Source organism: Cherax quadricarinatus, chromosome 84 (assembly GCF_038502225.1).
Source record: "Cherax quadricarinatus isolate ZL_2023a chromosome 84, ASM3850222v1, whole genome shotgun sequence".
In the NCBI taxonomy this organism is placed as follows: Eukaryota; Metazoa; Arthropoda; class Malacostraca; order Decapoda; family Parastacidae; genus Cherax; species Cherax quadricarinatus.
The window spans coordinates 7,711,831-7,727,197 of NC_091375.1; the positions used below are offsets into that span (position 1 = coordinate 7,711,831).

The window sequence follows — 15,367 nt, forward strand, 5'->3', positions numbered from 1 at the left end:
ATTATCACTTTTTCACTGATGGGAAGCACTTTATGGCTTCTCTTATACTTTGAAGAATTTCCACCATCACTACTGTTGCACTTTGAGATCATTATTAAGCAAAATTAAGGGTTATTTTTGGGCCAGAGTAAACAGTGTCTAACTGAAATCACGGATACCGAACCCACTGATATGGGGATCTTACTATACTACTAGGATCAAAGCATTTTCGAATATGTCCTAGTGTTTCCTCACAAGTCTTGTACACTAATTAGTCAACCACTAAGTTTATACCACACAATGTAATCCAGCTACAAGTGGTGTCTTCAACTCTTACTGTTCAGCATATAGGCCCAGCTCACTTGTGTCCTTGAAGACAATGTTTGGTGCATTGTTGAAGAGAATGTCTCGTGTGTTATTGAAGGGAATGTTTGGTGTGTTGTTGAAGAGAATGTCCAGTTTTGAAGAGAATGTTTGGTGTGTTGTCGAGGAGAATGCATGGTGTGTTTCTGAAGAGAATGTTTGGTATAGTGATGATAATAATAATACAGTGGACCCCCGGTAAACGAACTTTTTTCATTCCAGTAGTATGTTCAGGTGCCAGTACTGACCGAATTTTTTCCCATAAGGAATATTGTGAAGTAGATTAGTCCATTTCAGACCCCCAAACATACACGTACAAACGCACTTACATAAATACACTTACATAATTGGTCGCATTTGGAGGTGATCGTTAAGCGGGGGTCCACTGTATTATCTTTATTTCTACAAGTACATGTACAAGGTACACAGGCCTAGCTGACATCAATGACATACTACTGCCGCGAGGCATTGACCCTCCAAACCCCTCTGGAGTTTACCTGGAGAGAGTTCCGGGGGTCAACGCCCCCGTGGCCCGGTCTGTGACCAGGCCTCCTGGTGGATCAGAGCCTGATCAACCAGGCTGTTACTGCTGGCTGCACGCAAACCAACGTACAAGCCACAGCCCGGCTGGTCAGGAACCGACTTTAGGTGCTTGTCCAGTGCCAGCTTGAAGACTGCCAGGGGTCTGTTGGTAATCCCCCTTATGTATGCTGGGAGGCAGTTGAACAGTCTCGGGCCCCTGACACTTATTGTATGGTCTCTTAACGTGCTAGTGACACCCCTGCTTTTCATTGGGGGGATGTTGCATCGTCTGCCAAGTCTTTTGCTTTCGTAATGAGTGATTTTCGTGTGCAAGTTCGGTACTAGTCCCTCTAGGATTTTCCAGGTGTATATAATCATGTATCTCTCCCGCCTGCGTTCCAGGGAATACAGGTTTAGGAACCTCAAGCGCTCCCAGTAATTGAGGTGTTTTATCTCCGTTGTGCGCGCCGTGAAGGTTCTCTGTACATTTTCTAGGTCAGTAATTTCACCTGCCTTGAAAGGTGCTGTTAGTGTGCAGCAATATTCCAGCCTAGATAGAACAAGTGACCTGAAGAGTGTCATCATGGGCTTGGCCTCCCTAGTTTTGAAGGTTCTCATTATCCATCCTGTCATTTTTCTAGCAGATGCAATTGATACAATGTTATGGTCCTTGAAGGTGAGATCCTCCGACATGATCACTCCCAGGTCTTTGACGTTGGTGTTTTGCTCTATTTTGTGGCCAGAATTTGTTTTGTACTCTGATGAAGATTTAATTTCCTCGTGTTTACCATATCTGAGTAATTGAAATTTCTCATCGTTGAACTTTATATTGTTTTCTGCAGCCCACTGAAAGATTTGGTTGATGTCCGCCTGGAGCCTTGCAGTGTCTGCAATGGAAGACACTGTCATGCAGATTCGGGTGTCATCTGCAAAGGAAGACACGGTGCTGTGGCTGACATCCTTGTCTATGTCGGATATGAGGATGAGGAACAAGATGGGAGCGAGTACTGTGCCTTGTGGAACAGAGCTTTTCACCGTAGCTGCCACGGACTTTACTCTGTTGACGACTACTCTCTGTGTTCTGTTAGTGAGGAAATTATAGATCCATCAACCGACTTTTCCTGTTATTCCTTTAGCACGCATTTTGTGCGCTATTACACCATGGTCACACTTGTCGAAGGCGTTTGCAAAGTCTGTATATATTACATCTGCATTCTTTTTGTCTTCTAGTACATTTAGGACCTTGTCGTAGTGATCCAATAGTTGAGACAGACAGGAGCGACCTGTTCTAAACCCATGTTGCCCTGGGTTGTGTAACTGATGGGTTTCTAGATGGGTGGTGATCTTGCTTCTTAGGACCCTTTCGAAGATTTTTATGATATGGGATGTTAGTGCTATCGGTCTGTAGTTCTTTGCTGTTGCTTTACTGCCCCCTTTGTGGAGTGGGGCTATGTCTGTTGTTTTTAGTAACTGTGGGACGACCCCCGTGTCCATGCTCCCTCTCCATAGGATGGAAAAGGCTCGTGATAGGGGCTTCTTGCAGTTCTTGATGAACACGGAGTTCCATGAGTCTGGCCCTGGGGCAGAGTGCATGGGCATGTCATTTATCGCCTGTTCGAAGTCATTTGGCGTCAGGATAACATCGGATAGGCTTGTGTTAACCAAATTTTGTGGCTCTCTGAAGGTGAACTCCAGGTAAACACACCAGACATTCTCTTCAACACACCAGACATTCTCTTCAACCACACATCAGACATTCACTTCAACAACACATCAGACATTCTCTTCAACAACACACCAGACATTCTCTTCAACAGCACACCAGACATTCTCTTCAACAACACACCAGACATTCTCTTCAACAACACACCAGACATTCTCTTCAACAACACACCAGACATTCTCTTCAACAACACACCAGACATTCTCTTCAACAACACACCAGACATTCTCTTCAACAACACACCAGACATTCTCTTCAACAACACACCAGACATTCTCTTCAACAACACACCAGACATTCTCTTCAACAACGCACCAGACATTATTTCGAAAACACTCCAGATACTCCCTTTCTGCAACACGTAACTTATTAAAAAATACGTGCCAAACATTCTCTTCACTACACAAGAAATTATCCTCGACACACCATACATTCTCTTTTACAGCACGCCAGACATTCTCTTCTACAACACGCCAGACATTCTCTTCTAAAGCATGCCAGACATTCCCTTCTAAAGCATGCCAGACATTCTCTTCAACACGCTAGACAATTTCTGCAATGAATCAGATATTCTCTTCAATTCAGGCATTCTCTTCTACAACACGAAAAACATTCTATTTTACAACACACCAGGTATTCTCTTCAGCATACCAGACATTCCCTTCTAAAGCATACCAGACATTCCCTTCTAAAGCATACCAGACATTCTCTTCTAAAGCTAGAAATTCTTTTTGACAACACTAACATACCATCATCTTCAACACACCTGACATTCTTTGACAACACGCAAGAAATTCTCTTCTACAGCACATACATTCTCTTCAAACCATACCACGGGTGGGGAAAGAACTCTTGGCGAGTCGTAAATTACGATTTCATGAGTTACATTCTCTTCAACAATATGCTGTATAGTCCTTGTGGCTTAGCGCTTCTTTTTGATTATAATAATAATAATAATCTTCAACAATACAATATTCTCTTCTACAACACACCAGTCATTCGCTTCAACAGCCAGACATTCTCTTCAATAATACAACATTCTCTTTAACAAAACGCCATTCTCTTCAACAACACACCAAACATTCTCTTCAACAAAACACAAAACATTCTCTTCAACAACACGCCAGTTATTGTCTTCAACAACATACAAGACATTCTCTTCTACAGCACGCCATTCTCTTCTACAACATGCCCAAACTTCTTTTCAACAACACACTAAACATTATCTTCAGCACACCATTTTCTTCAACATACCAGACATTCTTTTCACGGTGGCCCGTGGCCTGGCAGGCAAAGCTCTCGCTTCACACACTGAGGGTCCGGGTTTGATTCCCGGCAAGGGTAGAAACATTGGGCGTATTTCCTTACACCTGCTGTCCATGATCACCCATAAGTAAAATGAGTACCTGGGTCTTAGCCAACTGGTGTAAACCTGGAGAGAGTTTCGAGGGTCAACGCCCCAGCACCCCGGTCTGTGACCAGGACTCATGGTGGATCAGAGCCTGATCAACCAGGCTGTTAGTGTTGGCCGCACGCATCCCGACGTACGAACCACAGCCCGGCTGGTCAGGTACTGACTTTAGGTGCCTGTCCAGCTTTGCCGACCCCCTCCCCCCCCCTTCCCCCTTCCAATCCCTTAGTTGCGCTCGAACTCCTGAATCGCCTTCAGCTCAGCTACTGGGTTAATCCCTGGTTCTTTCCCTCTTACAATAACCCTTCCTCTAACAAACCTATTCTTCCTCTATCCCCACTTCCCCACTCACCCCTTCTTGGGGTCTTACCTAGAATCTATCGCTATCGCTATCGCGCCTTCTTCAAGACACCCAACTTTTCACCGTAGCCGCCTCAGACTTTATTCTGTTTACTACTACTCTTTGTGTTCTATTTGTTAGGAAATTATAGATCCGTCTACCATCTTTTCCTGTTTTCCTTTATCATGCATTTTGTGTGCTATTACACCATGGTCACACTTGTTAAAGGCTTTTGCAAAGTCTGTGTATACTACATCGGTGTTTTGTTTGTCTTCTAGAGCATCCAGGACCTTGTCATAGTGGTCCAGAAGTTGGGACAGGCAGGAGCGACCTGTCCTCAACCCATGTTGCCCTGGGTTGTGTAACTGATGGGTATCTAGGTCGGGGGTGATCTTGCTTTTTAGAATCCTTGCAAAGATCTTTAAGATATGGGACGTTAGCGCTATCGGTCTGTATTTCTTTGCTATTGCTTTACTGCCCCCTTTGTGGGGGTGGGGCTATGTCTGTTGGGTCGCATCCTGGAACAGGTCCAGGTCCAGGTAAAATTAACCTAATTTGCCGGAAATACTCTGTGTTGTTGAGGAGAATGTCTAGTGTGTTGTTGAAGAGAATGTCTGGTGTGTTGTTGAAGAGAATCTCTGGTGTGTTGTTGAAGAGAATGTTTGGTGTGTTGAAGAGAATGTTTGGCGTGTTATTGAAGAAAATGTCTGGTGTCTCGTTAAAGAGCATCTCTGCCGTGTTGTTGAAGAGAGTGCCTGGTGTCTTGTTGAAGAGAGTGTCTTGTGTCTTGTTGAAGAGAATCTCTGGGGTGTTCTAGAAACAGCATAAGTCTGCTCTAGTTTATGCATGGAGGCAGGAATTTTCTAAAGGAGTGTATACATAAGGAAACTTGTGAGAACAGTGGCTTACCCAAGTTACGGCAGGTATGGCAGGTGCCCTCGCCGGGTCGCCATCTGGAGAAGACCCGGGCCGGAAGTACCGGCGAACCTACAAGAAGAAGAAGCAGGTGCCCTGGGTGCCACTTGTTAAGTTTGGGTTCCTTCGGGGGACTGTTACTGTGCCGACAGTAACCACCTACAGAAGAAATGCGAAAATCTGGGCGAATTGTACAGCTGTGATGTTGATGGACAGCAGCTACATGAGGGAATTTTGGATTGCAGAATGTTGCTATCTAGTTGAGCCAACATGAAAATATCAAGACCTGAAGAACTTCTCAAATTTATGAGATGCTTTTCTTATTGCTGTGTTCTGTGTTTCTCAGAGGTTGCTGCAGTCATCTTCTTCTTATTATTATTATTAATTTTTAATTTCCCGCGTCTTCACCTATATAGTTAAAACTCACGTTGAACGACTTCAACACTCTTTTAAAAAAACGCCATCGATAAATAACCGTTGGTGAAACATCGTAGCGAAACCACAATAAGTACCAATTAAGTCACTTGAAGAGAGTGAGAGATATATTATTATGTGAGTTAAAGTATAGTTATAGATAGTGTTGAGTGTGTTAGAGTGCTGGAACATGGTATTGACTGAGGCGGGTCAGGCTGCTGGTGTCTGAGTCATGTGTCAGCACACTAACTATGTTACTCCATTATACTCTACTATTTTGACCTCTACCGTGATCGTTAGTGCAGTAGCTGACCTTGTGAGTGTAGCCTGAGGCTGAGGGCGTCACCATGGCGGACAGGAAGGCAGAATTGGAGCGTAAGAAGGCTAAATTAATGGCCCTCAGGGAGGAGAAAGAGAGGAGAAAACGCGAGAAGGAACAAAAAGAGGTGAGTGAAAGAGGAAATTAAGCTTATTAATGTCTCCCCAGATGCCAGGTTAAGCTGACATATGTATCACTGCGAGCTAGGATAAATATATTGTGTTACCACACACACAAGACATAACCTTGTTGTGTTAAGGGAACATTTAGAGTGAGACAAGGTGAGCGTGAGGACACTTGACCACTTCACCATATATTTCAACACTCACACCAGCAGCTACCTTATATACTCAACGTTATTATGCATATACGTAACTCTGAGCAGGTTAGTTACCTTGTATGTCTACACTGAGCTGCACCAACTTTGTGACTTTGTGAGTGGTAGAAAGTGGGTGTGACCAGTGTTGTGTCAGCAGTGTTGATGTGTCTCTTGTGTTGTCACCAGTGTTGATGTGTCACCAGTGTTGTGTCACCAGTGTTGTGTCACCAGTGTTGTGTCACCAGTGTTGATGTGTCTCTTGTGTTGTCACCAGTGTTGATGTGTCACCAGTGTTGATGTGTCTCTTGTGTTGTCACCAGTGTTGATGTGTCACCAGTGTTGATGTGTCACCAGTGTTGACGTGTCACCAGTGTTGATGTCACTTGTGTTGATTTGTCACCAGTGTTGATGTGTCACTTGTGTTGATGTGTCACCAGTGTTGATGTGTCACTTGTGTTGATGTGTCACCAGTGTTGATGTGTCACTTGTGTTGATGTGTCACCAGTGTTGATGTGTCACTTGTGTTGATGTGTCACTTGTGTTGATGTGTCACTTGTGTTGATGTGTCACTTGTGTTGATGTGTCACTCGTGTTGATGTGTCACTCGTGTTGATGTGTCACTTGTGTTGATGTGTCACTTGTGTTGATGTGTCACTTGTGTTGATGTGTCACTTGTGTTGATGTGTCACCAGTGTTGATGTGTCACCAGTGTTGATGTGTCACTTGTGTTGACGTGTCACCAGTGTTGATGTGTCACCAGTGTTGATGTGTCACTTGTGTTGATGTGTCACTTGTGTTGATGTGTCACTTGTGTTGATGTGTCACTTGTGTTGATGTGTCACCAGTGTTGATGTGTCACTTGTGTTGACGTGTCACTTGTGTTGACGTGTCACTTGTGTTGATGTGTCACCAGTGTTGATGTGTCACCAGTGTTGATGTGTCACCAGTGTTGATGTGTCACTTGTGTTGATGTGTCACTTGTGTTGATGTGTCACTTGTGTTGATGTGTCACCAGTGTTGATGTGTCACTTGTGTTGATGTGTCACTTGTGTTGATGTGTCACTTGTGTTGATGTGTCACTTGTGTTGATGTGTCACTTGTGTTGATGTGTCACTTGTGTTGATGTGTCACTTGTGTTGGTGTCACTTGTATTGATGTGTCACTTGTGTTGATGTGTCACTTGTGTTGATGTGTCACTTGTGTTGATGTGTCACCAGTGTTGATGTGTCACTTGTATTGATGTGTCACTTATGTTGTGTCACTTGTGTTGATGTGTCACTTATGTTGTGTCACTTGTATTGATGTGTCACTTGTGTTGATGTGTCACCAGTGTTGATGTGTCACCAGTGTTGATGTGTCACTTGTGATGTGTCACCAGTGATGTGTCACCAGTGTTGATGTGTTTCTTGTGTTGATGTCACTTATGTTGATGTGTCACTTGTGTTGGTGTCACCAGTGTTGATGTGTCACTTGTGTTGATGTGTCACCAGTGTTGATGTGTCACTTGTATTGATGTGTCACTTGTGTTGATGTGTCACTTGTGTTGATGTGTCACTTGTGTTGATGTGTCACTTGTGTTGATGTGTCACTTGTGTTGGTGTCACCAGTGTTGATGTGTCACTTGTGTTGGTGTCACCAGTGTTGATGTGTCAATTGTGTTGGTGTCACCAGTGTTGATGTGTCACTTGTGTTGGTGTCACCAGTGTTGATGTGTCACTTGTGTTGGTGTCACCAGTGTTGATGTGTCACTTGTGTTGGTGTCACCAGTGTTGATGTGTCACCAGTGTTGATGTGTCACTTGTGTTGGTGTCACCAGTGTTGATTTGTCACTTGTATTGATGTGTCACTTGTATTGATGTGTCACTTGTGTTGATGTGTCACTTGTGTTGATGTGTCACTTGTGTTGATGTGTCACTTGTGTTTTTGTGTCACCAGTGTTTTTGTGTCACCAGTGTTGATGTGTCACTTATGTTGATGTGTCACTTGTGTTGATGTGTCACTTGTGTTGGTGTGTCACTTGTATTGTTGTGTCACTTGTGTTGATGTGTCACTTGTGTTGATGTGTCACTTGTGTTGGTGTCACCAGTGTTGATGTGTCACTTGTGTTGGTGTCACCAGTGTTGATGTGTCACTTGTGTTGATGTGTCACTTGTGTTGATGTGTCACTTGTATTGATGTGTCACTTGTGTTGATGTGTCACTTGTGTTGATGTGTCACTTGTGTTTTTGTGTCACCAGTGTTGATGTGTCACTTGTGTTGGTCACTTATGTTGATGTGTCACTTGTGTTGGTCACTTATGTTGATGTGTCACCAGTGTTGATGTGTCACCAGTGTTGATGTGTCACCAGTGTTGATGTGTCACCAGTGTTGATGTTTCACTTGTGTTGGTGTCACCAGTGTTGATGTGTCACCAGTGTTGATGTGTCACCAGTGTTGATGTGTCACCAGTGTTGATGTGTCACCAGTGTTGATGTGTCACCAGTGTTGCTGTATCACCAGTGTTGCTGTATCACTTGTGTTGCTGTGTCACTTGTGTTGCTGTGTCACTTGTGTTGATGTGTCACTTGTGTTGATGTGTCACTTGTGTTGATGTGTCACTTGTGTTGGTGTGTCACTTGTGTTGGTGTGTCACCAGTGTTGATGTGTCACTTGTGTTGGTGTCATCAGTGTTGATGTGTCACTTGTGTCACCAGTGTTGATGTGTCACCAATGTTGTGTCACCAGTGTTGATGTGTCACTTGTGTCACCAGTGTTGTGTTGATGTCACCAGTGTTGATGTGTCACTTGTGTCACCAGTGTTGTGTTGATGTCACCAGTGTTGTGTTGATGTCACCAGTGTTGTGTTGATGTGTCACCAGTGTTGTGTTGATGTGTTACCAGTGTTGTGATGAATGGTTTTGAAAACCGACAAGTTGAAGAATTGAGACACTTGTGCAACACATGGGAATCTTTATTGAAGAAACGTTTCGCCACACAGTGGCTTCATCAGTCCAATACAAAGTAGAAGTGGGTAAGGAGAGTAGAAGTTTGAGGTAATCAGTCCCTCAACCTGGAATCGATGTGTTCAGTCCATCACTCTTGTAGGAAGTGCAGCATAGGGCCAGAGAGGTGGCTTATATACTGCGGTGAGATGAGTTGAAGCAGGAGGAGGCGGGATCACAGTGGGACCTGCCACTAGGTTGAGGGACTGATTACCTCAAACTTCTACTCTCCTTACCCACTTCTACTCTCCTTACCCACTTCTACTTTGTATTGGACTGATGAAGCCACTGTGTGGCGAAACGTTTCTTCAATAAAGATTCCCATGTGTTGCATAAGTGTCTCAATTCTTCAACTTGTCGGTTTTCAAAACCATTCATCACATCTGTCAGACACTGCAACATCATGGGATCTTGGTACAAAGACTTCAACGCTTGCCCAACCTTTGGACGACGACCTACTTACACTAGTGGCAGGTCCCACTGTGATCCCGCCTCCTCCTGCTTCAACTCATCTCACCGCAGTATATAAGCCACCTCTCTGGCCCTATGCTGCACTTCCTACAAGAGTAACGGACTGAACACATCGATTCCAGGTTGAGGGACTGATTACCTCAAACTTCTACTCTCCTTAACCACTTCTTCTTTGTATTGGACTGATGAAGCCACTGTGTGGCAAAACGTTTCTTCAATAAAGATTCCCATGTGTGTCACCAGTGTTGTGTTGTGTTGGTTTTTTGTGAGGGGTAGCAAGTAGGTGTGACAAGTGTTGTTGATGTGTGACCAGTGTTGTGTTGATGTGTTACTTGTGTCACCAGTGTTGTGTTTGTGACTTTTTGTGAGTGGAAGCAAGTGGGTGTGACCAGCGTTGTGTTGTGTGACCAGTATTATGTTGATGTGTCACTAGTGTTGTGTCACCAGTGTTGTGTTGGTGTCACCAGTGTTGTGTTGATGTGTCACCTGGAGATTTTCTTGGATATATGCTGGATGTGGGAATGAAACTTAAGATTACAGTCAAGATGAAGACTTGAAAATTTACCCTCAGTGTGTCTTGTAATGGGGGAACCATTTATCAGTATGTTAAGTTGGATATTTAAGGCTCTGTTTCCAAACAGCATGAAGTAGGTTATGTCTGTATTGAGAGTGAGTTTGTTGGTCGTCATCCAAGTAGATATGTTTTGCAGCTTGTTGTTTACAGTGTCTTTAAGTGTAGCTGGGTTTGGGTGTAACATAAGTAGTGTCATCTGCAAATAGAACTGGTTTAAGGAGTTTAGATGCATTGGGGAGATCATTGATGTTGATGTGAAAGAGGAGTGGGCCAAGGACACTACCCTGGGGCACTCCGACAGCTGCAGGCTGGGTTTTGGAGTTAACTCCATTTGTGTATACATACTGGTGCCTATTGCTAAGATGAGATTGTAGATAATCGAGGGAATGTCTTCTGAGGCTGTAATGGTTTAGTTTTAGGTGCAAGAGATTGTGGTCCACTGTATCAAATGCTTTCCGTAGGTCTAGAAATAGCCCCAGTGGATATACATTTTTATCAAGGGCTGTATAGTATAGCAGTTCAAGCATTTGTGTAATAGCAGCATTCGTACTTTTTTTTTTGGTCTAAACCCAAACTGGCAGGGGTTAAGTATGATGTTGGATATAAGGTAGGAGTAAAGTCATTTGTGTATTTATTTTTTGAAGATTTTAGAAAGTAAGGGCAAGTTAAAGGTTTATAGTCATTTAGATCAGTTGGATTGGATCACCTCCTTTGAGGATTGGGGTAACTGTTGCTGTCTTGAACATGGATGGGAAGGTTGAAGACTCAACAGATTGTTGAACAGTGTTACAGTAATGGGTGACAGCACATGAGATGCTTTTTTAAATATGAATGGTGGCAAATTATTTAGATCTCCTGCTTTGCTTTTTAAAGATTTAATGATGAGTAAGACTTCAGTAGAAGTAGTTGGAGCTAGATGTAGAGTATTTGGGTAGTTACCAGTGAAATAGTCTTTCAGCTGAGTATTTGAGCTTGGAATTTTGCTAGCTAGTTCTTATCCTACAGTAGAGAAGAAAACATTAAGTTTATTGGCAGTGTCTATAGACTGTATGTGAGATCCATCTGGTTTAGTTAAGTTTATCTCTCTGTTTCTAGACAGTTTTCTAGAGCCCAAAATTTCAGAGAGGGCTTTCCAGGTCCTTTTCATATCACCTTTTATTTCAATAAATCTATTTTCATTATGCATTTGCTTTGATTTCTGTATTAGTTTTGTGAGCATTGATGTGTATTGTTTAGTCAGTTCTTTAATAATCAGGCCTAATCTGAAGAGGTATCCATATTGGTGCTTTTTATCACTGGATTTGAGGATAATATTAGTTAGCCACGGGCTGTTTAGTCTCTTTGCTGTGATCTGCTTTGTTTTGATCGGACAATAGATGTTATGAGGAAGGTGGGGTAGTGGTCTGTAGTGTTATCTGTGATTATACCGCCTTGTAGTGGAGATGTAGTGTTGGTCCAGATATGGTCAAGTTATGAGGCACTTGTCTCAGAGATTCTTGTTGGCTTAGTTATAGAAGGTAGTAGCAAACAGTTGCTCATAGTTGGTCGCCCTACCTGTGTGAAATGGCCAGTGTTATAAAAAACTGTGAATGCCATTTTTAAGCAGCTACAACCTAAAAGTACTGGTGTATTTTGGGATATTGTTCTCTGAGACACATAGAGAATGCCTTTTATAATTGACTTTTAAGTTAAGCTTTCAAAGCTGGTGTATCATACTTAGTAGAATTGGTTTTAGCTGTGTATACTTTTGACAGGTTAAACAAAAAATTTCAACTATCAACAGCTCATCCATGGGCCAGGTGTGTTGATAACAAATTTCTAATTTTATTGAAGATACTGGGATATAGCAGTAACTTGGTAGTAATAACTTATGTCTCTTCTGAATGTCTTCAAATTTTCCATGTTTGTATCTAACTGCGTTATAAATGTTGTGCCACACTGTACAATGTACTGAAGTGGAGTTGAAGTAGACAGGGCTGGGCTTATGAGATACAGTAATACTTTCCTGGGATTAAGCAGCAACCACAACACTTGTAGTTATCACTCAACCACAGCACTTGTAGTTCCCACTCAGCCACAACACTTGTAGTTCCCACTCAACCACAACACTTGTAGTTCCCACTCAACCACAACACTTGTAGTTTCCACTCAACCACAACACTTTGTAGTTCCCACTCAACCACAACACTTGTAGTTCCCATTCAACCACAACACATCTGGTTCCCTCTAGATCATAACACATCTAGTTACCTGGAGGCTACCTGGAGGGCATTCCGGGGATCAACGCCCCCGCAGCCTGGTCCACGACCAGGCCTCCCGGTGGATCAGGGCCTGATCAACGAGGCTGTTACTGCTGGACGCATGCAATCCAACGTACGAACCACAGCCCGGCTGATCCGGCACCATCTTTAGGTATCTGTCCAGCTCCCTCTTGAAGACAACCAGGGGTCTTCCCTCTAGATCATAACACATCTAGTTCCCTCTCAACCATAACACATCTGTTCCTTCTCAACCATAACACATCTGTTCCCTCTCAACCATAACACATCTGTTCCTTCTCAACCATAACACATCTGTTCCCTCTCAACCATAACACATCTGTTCCCTCTCAACCACAACACATCTGTTCCCTCATCCACAACCCATCTAGTTCCCTGTAGATCAAAACACATCTAGTTCCCTGTAGATCATAACACATCTAGTTCCCTGTAGATTATAACACATCTGGTTCCCTGTAGATTATAACACATCTGGTTCCCTCTAGATCTTAATGCATCTAGTTACCTGGAGGCTACCTGGAGGGCATTCTGGGGATCAATGCTCCCGCGGCCTGGTCGTGGACCAGGCCTCCTGGTGGATCAGGGCCTGATCAACGAAGCTGTTACTGCTGGCCGCATGCAATCCAACGTACGAACTACAGCCCGGCTGATCCGGCACCATCTTTAGGTATCTGTCCAGCTCCCTCCTGAAGACAACCAGGGGTCTTCCCTCTAGATCATAACACATCTAGTTCCCTCTCAACCACAACACATCTGTTCCTTCTCAACCATAACACATCTGTTCCCTCTCAACCATAACACATCTGTTTCCTCTCAACCACAACACATCTGTTCCCTCAACCACAACACATCTGTTCCCTCAACCACAACACATCTGTTCCCTCTCAACCACAACACATCTGTTCCCTCATCCACAACCCATCTAGTTCCCTGTAGATCATAACACATCTAGTTCCCTGTAGATCATAACACATCTAGTTCCCTGTAGATCATAACACATCTATTTCCCTGTAGATCATAACACGTCTAGTTCCCTGTAGATCATAACATATCTAGTTCCCTGTAGATCATAACACATCTAGTTCCCTGTAGATCATAACACATCTAGTTCCCTGTAGATTATAACACATCTGGTTCCCTCTAGATCATAATGCATCTAGTTACCATTAGCTTGGGAACAAGTCTGGGAGAGAACCTTCGCCATGTACAGTATATGAACATTGATCAGGGCTAGGCTCCATGCTGATGGTGCTTACTCTAACAGGTCTGACATACCTCAGTCAAAGTCAGTTTATTTCCAGATACAATGTTTATACAGAAATGGATGACACTAGATTGCATCTAGAAAGCCCACGGCTGTGTGGAGTGTTTCGGGCAAGGCTACACGTAATTTAATTAAGACTACAAGGGCAATAAACATTACAAATTTGTGTTTAAGATCATTAAATGTATACAAGTAAGTATTTGTTGAATGTATATGTAAGTAGATTAAATATATCATTGTATATACCTGGAGTTTTTCTTCTTCTCTTTTTTAGTAAATGTCTACAGGAGAAGGGGTTACTAGCCCATTGCTCCCGGCATTTTAGTCGCCTCATACGACACGCATGGCTTACGGAGGAAAGATTCTTTTCCACTTCCCCATGGACAATAGAAGAAATAAAGAAGAACAAGAGCTATGTAGAAAAAGGAGAAAAACCTAGATGTATGTATATATATATGCATGTGCATGTCTGTGAAGTGTGACCAAAGTGTAAGTTGGAGTAGCAAGATATCCCTGTTATCTAGCGTGTTTATGAGACAGAAAAAGACACCAGCAATCCTACCATCATGCAAAACAGTTACAGGTTTCTGTTTCACAGTCATCTGGCAGGACGGTTTAAAAATGTAGTGTTAGAGTGTTCAGCAGAAGTTTGTGGTTACAGGAAAGTGGGTGCGGGAGGGAAGAGGAGCGATTGGTGGAATGATGATGTAAAGAGAGTAGTAAGGGAGAAAAAGTTAGCATATGAGAAGTTTTTACAAAGTAGAAGGGATGCAAGGAGGGAAGAGTATATGGAGAAAAAGAGAGTGGTGAAGCAATGTAAAAAGAGAGCAAATGAGAGAGTGGGTGAGATGTTATCAACAAATTTTGTTGAAAATAAGAAAAAGTTTTGGAGTGAGATTAACAAGTTAAGGAAGCCTAGAGAACAAATGGATTTGTCAGTTAAAAATAGGAGAGAAGAGTTATTAAATGGAGAGTTAGAGGTATTGGGAAGATGGAGGGAATATTTTGAGGAATTGTTAAATGTTGATGAAGATAGGGAAGCTGTGATTTCGGGTATAGGGCAAGGAGGAATAACATCTTGTAGGAGTGAGGAAGAGCCAGTTGTGAGTGTGGGGGAAGTTCGTGAGGCAGTAGGTAAAATGAAAGGCGGTAAGGCAGCCGGGATTGATGGGATGAAGATAGAAATGTTAAAAGCAGGTGGGGATATAGTTTTGGAGTGGTTGGTGCAATTATTTAATAAATGTATGGAAGAGGGTAAGGTACCTAGGGATTGGCAGAGAGCATGCATAGTTCCTTTGTATAAAGGCAAAGGGGACAAAAGAGAGTGCAAAAATTATAGGGGGATAAGTCTGTTGAGTATACCTGGTAAAGTGTATGGTAGAGTTATTATTGAAAGAATTAAAAGTAAGACTGAGAATAGGATAGCAGATGAACAAGGAGGCTTTAGGAAAGGTAGGGGGTGTGTGGACCAGGTGTTTACAGTGAAACATATA

The 15,367-nt window shown here is 43.0% G+C and overlaps 1 protein-coding gene across 5 annotated transcripts in view; it reads left to right on the forward strand.

Annotated features, from left to right (window-relative positions):
- The first annotated feature begins 5,856 nt into the window (after nt 1-5,856).
- Nucleotides 5,857-15,367, forward strand: part of sw (short wing) — a 187,712-nt gene continuing 178,201 nt past the window's right edge. For 4 of the 5 annotated variants that reach the window (XM_070103013.1, XM_070103009.1, XM_070103014.1 and 1 more), the window contains exon 1: nt 5,858-6,113. In XM_070103013.1, the coding sequence (XP_069959114.1) occupies nt 6,015-6,113 (99 nt within the window). In that variant the 5' untranslated portion in view covers nt 5,858-6,014. Of the gene's footprint in view, nt 6,114-15,367 lie in introns of all 5 variants that reach the window. The other variant, XM_070103002.1, reaches the window with a different exon arrangement.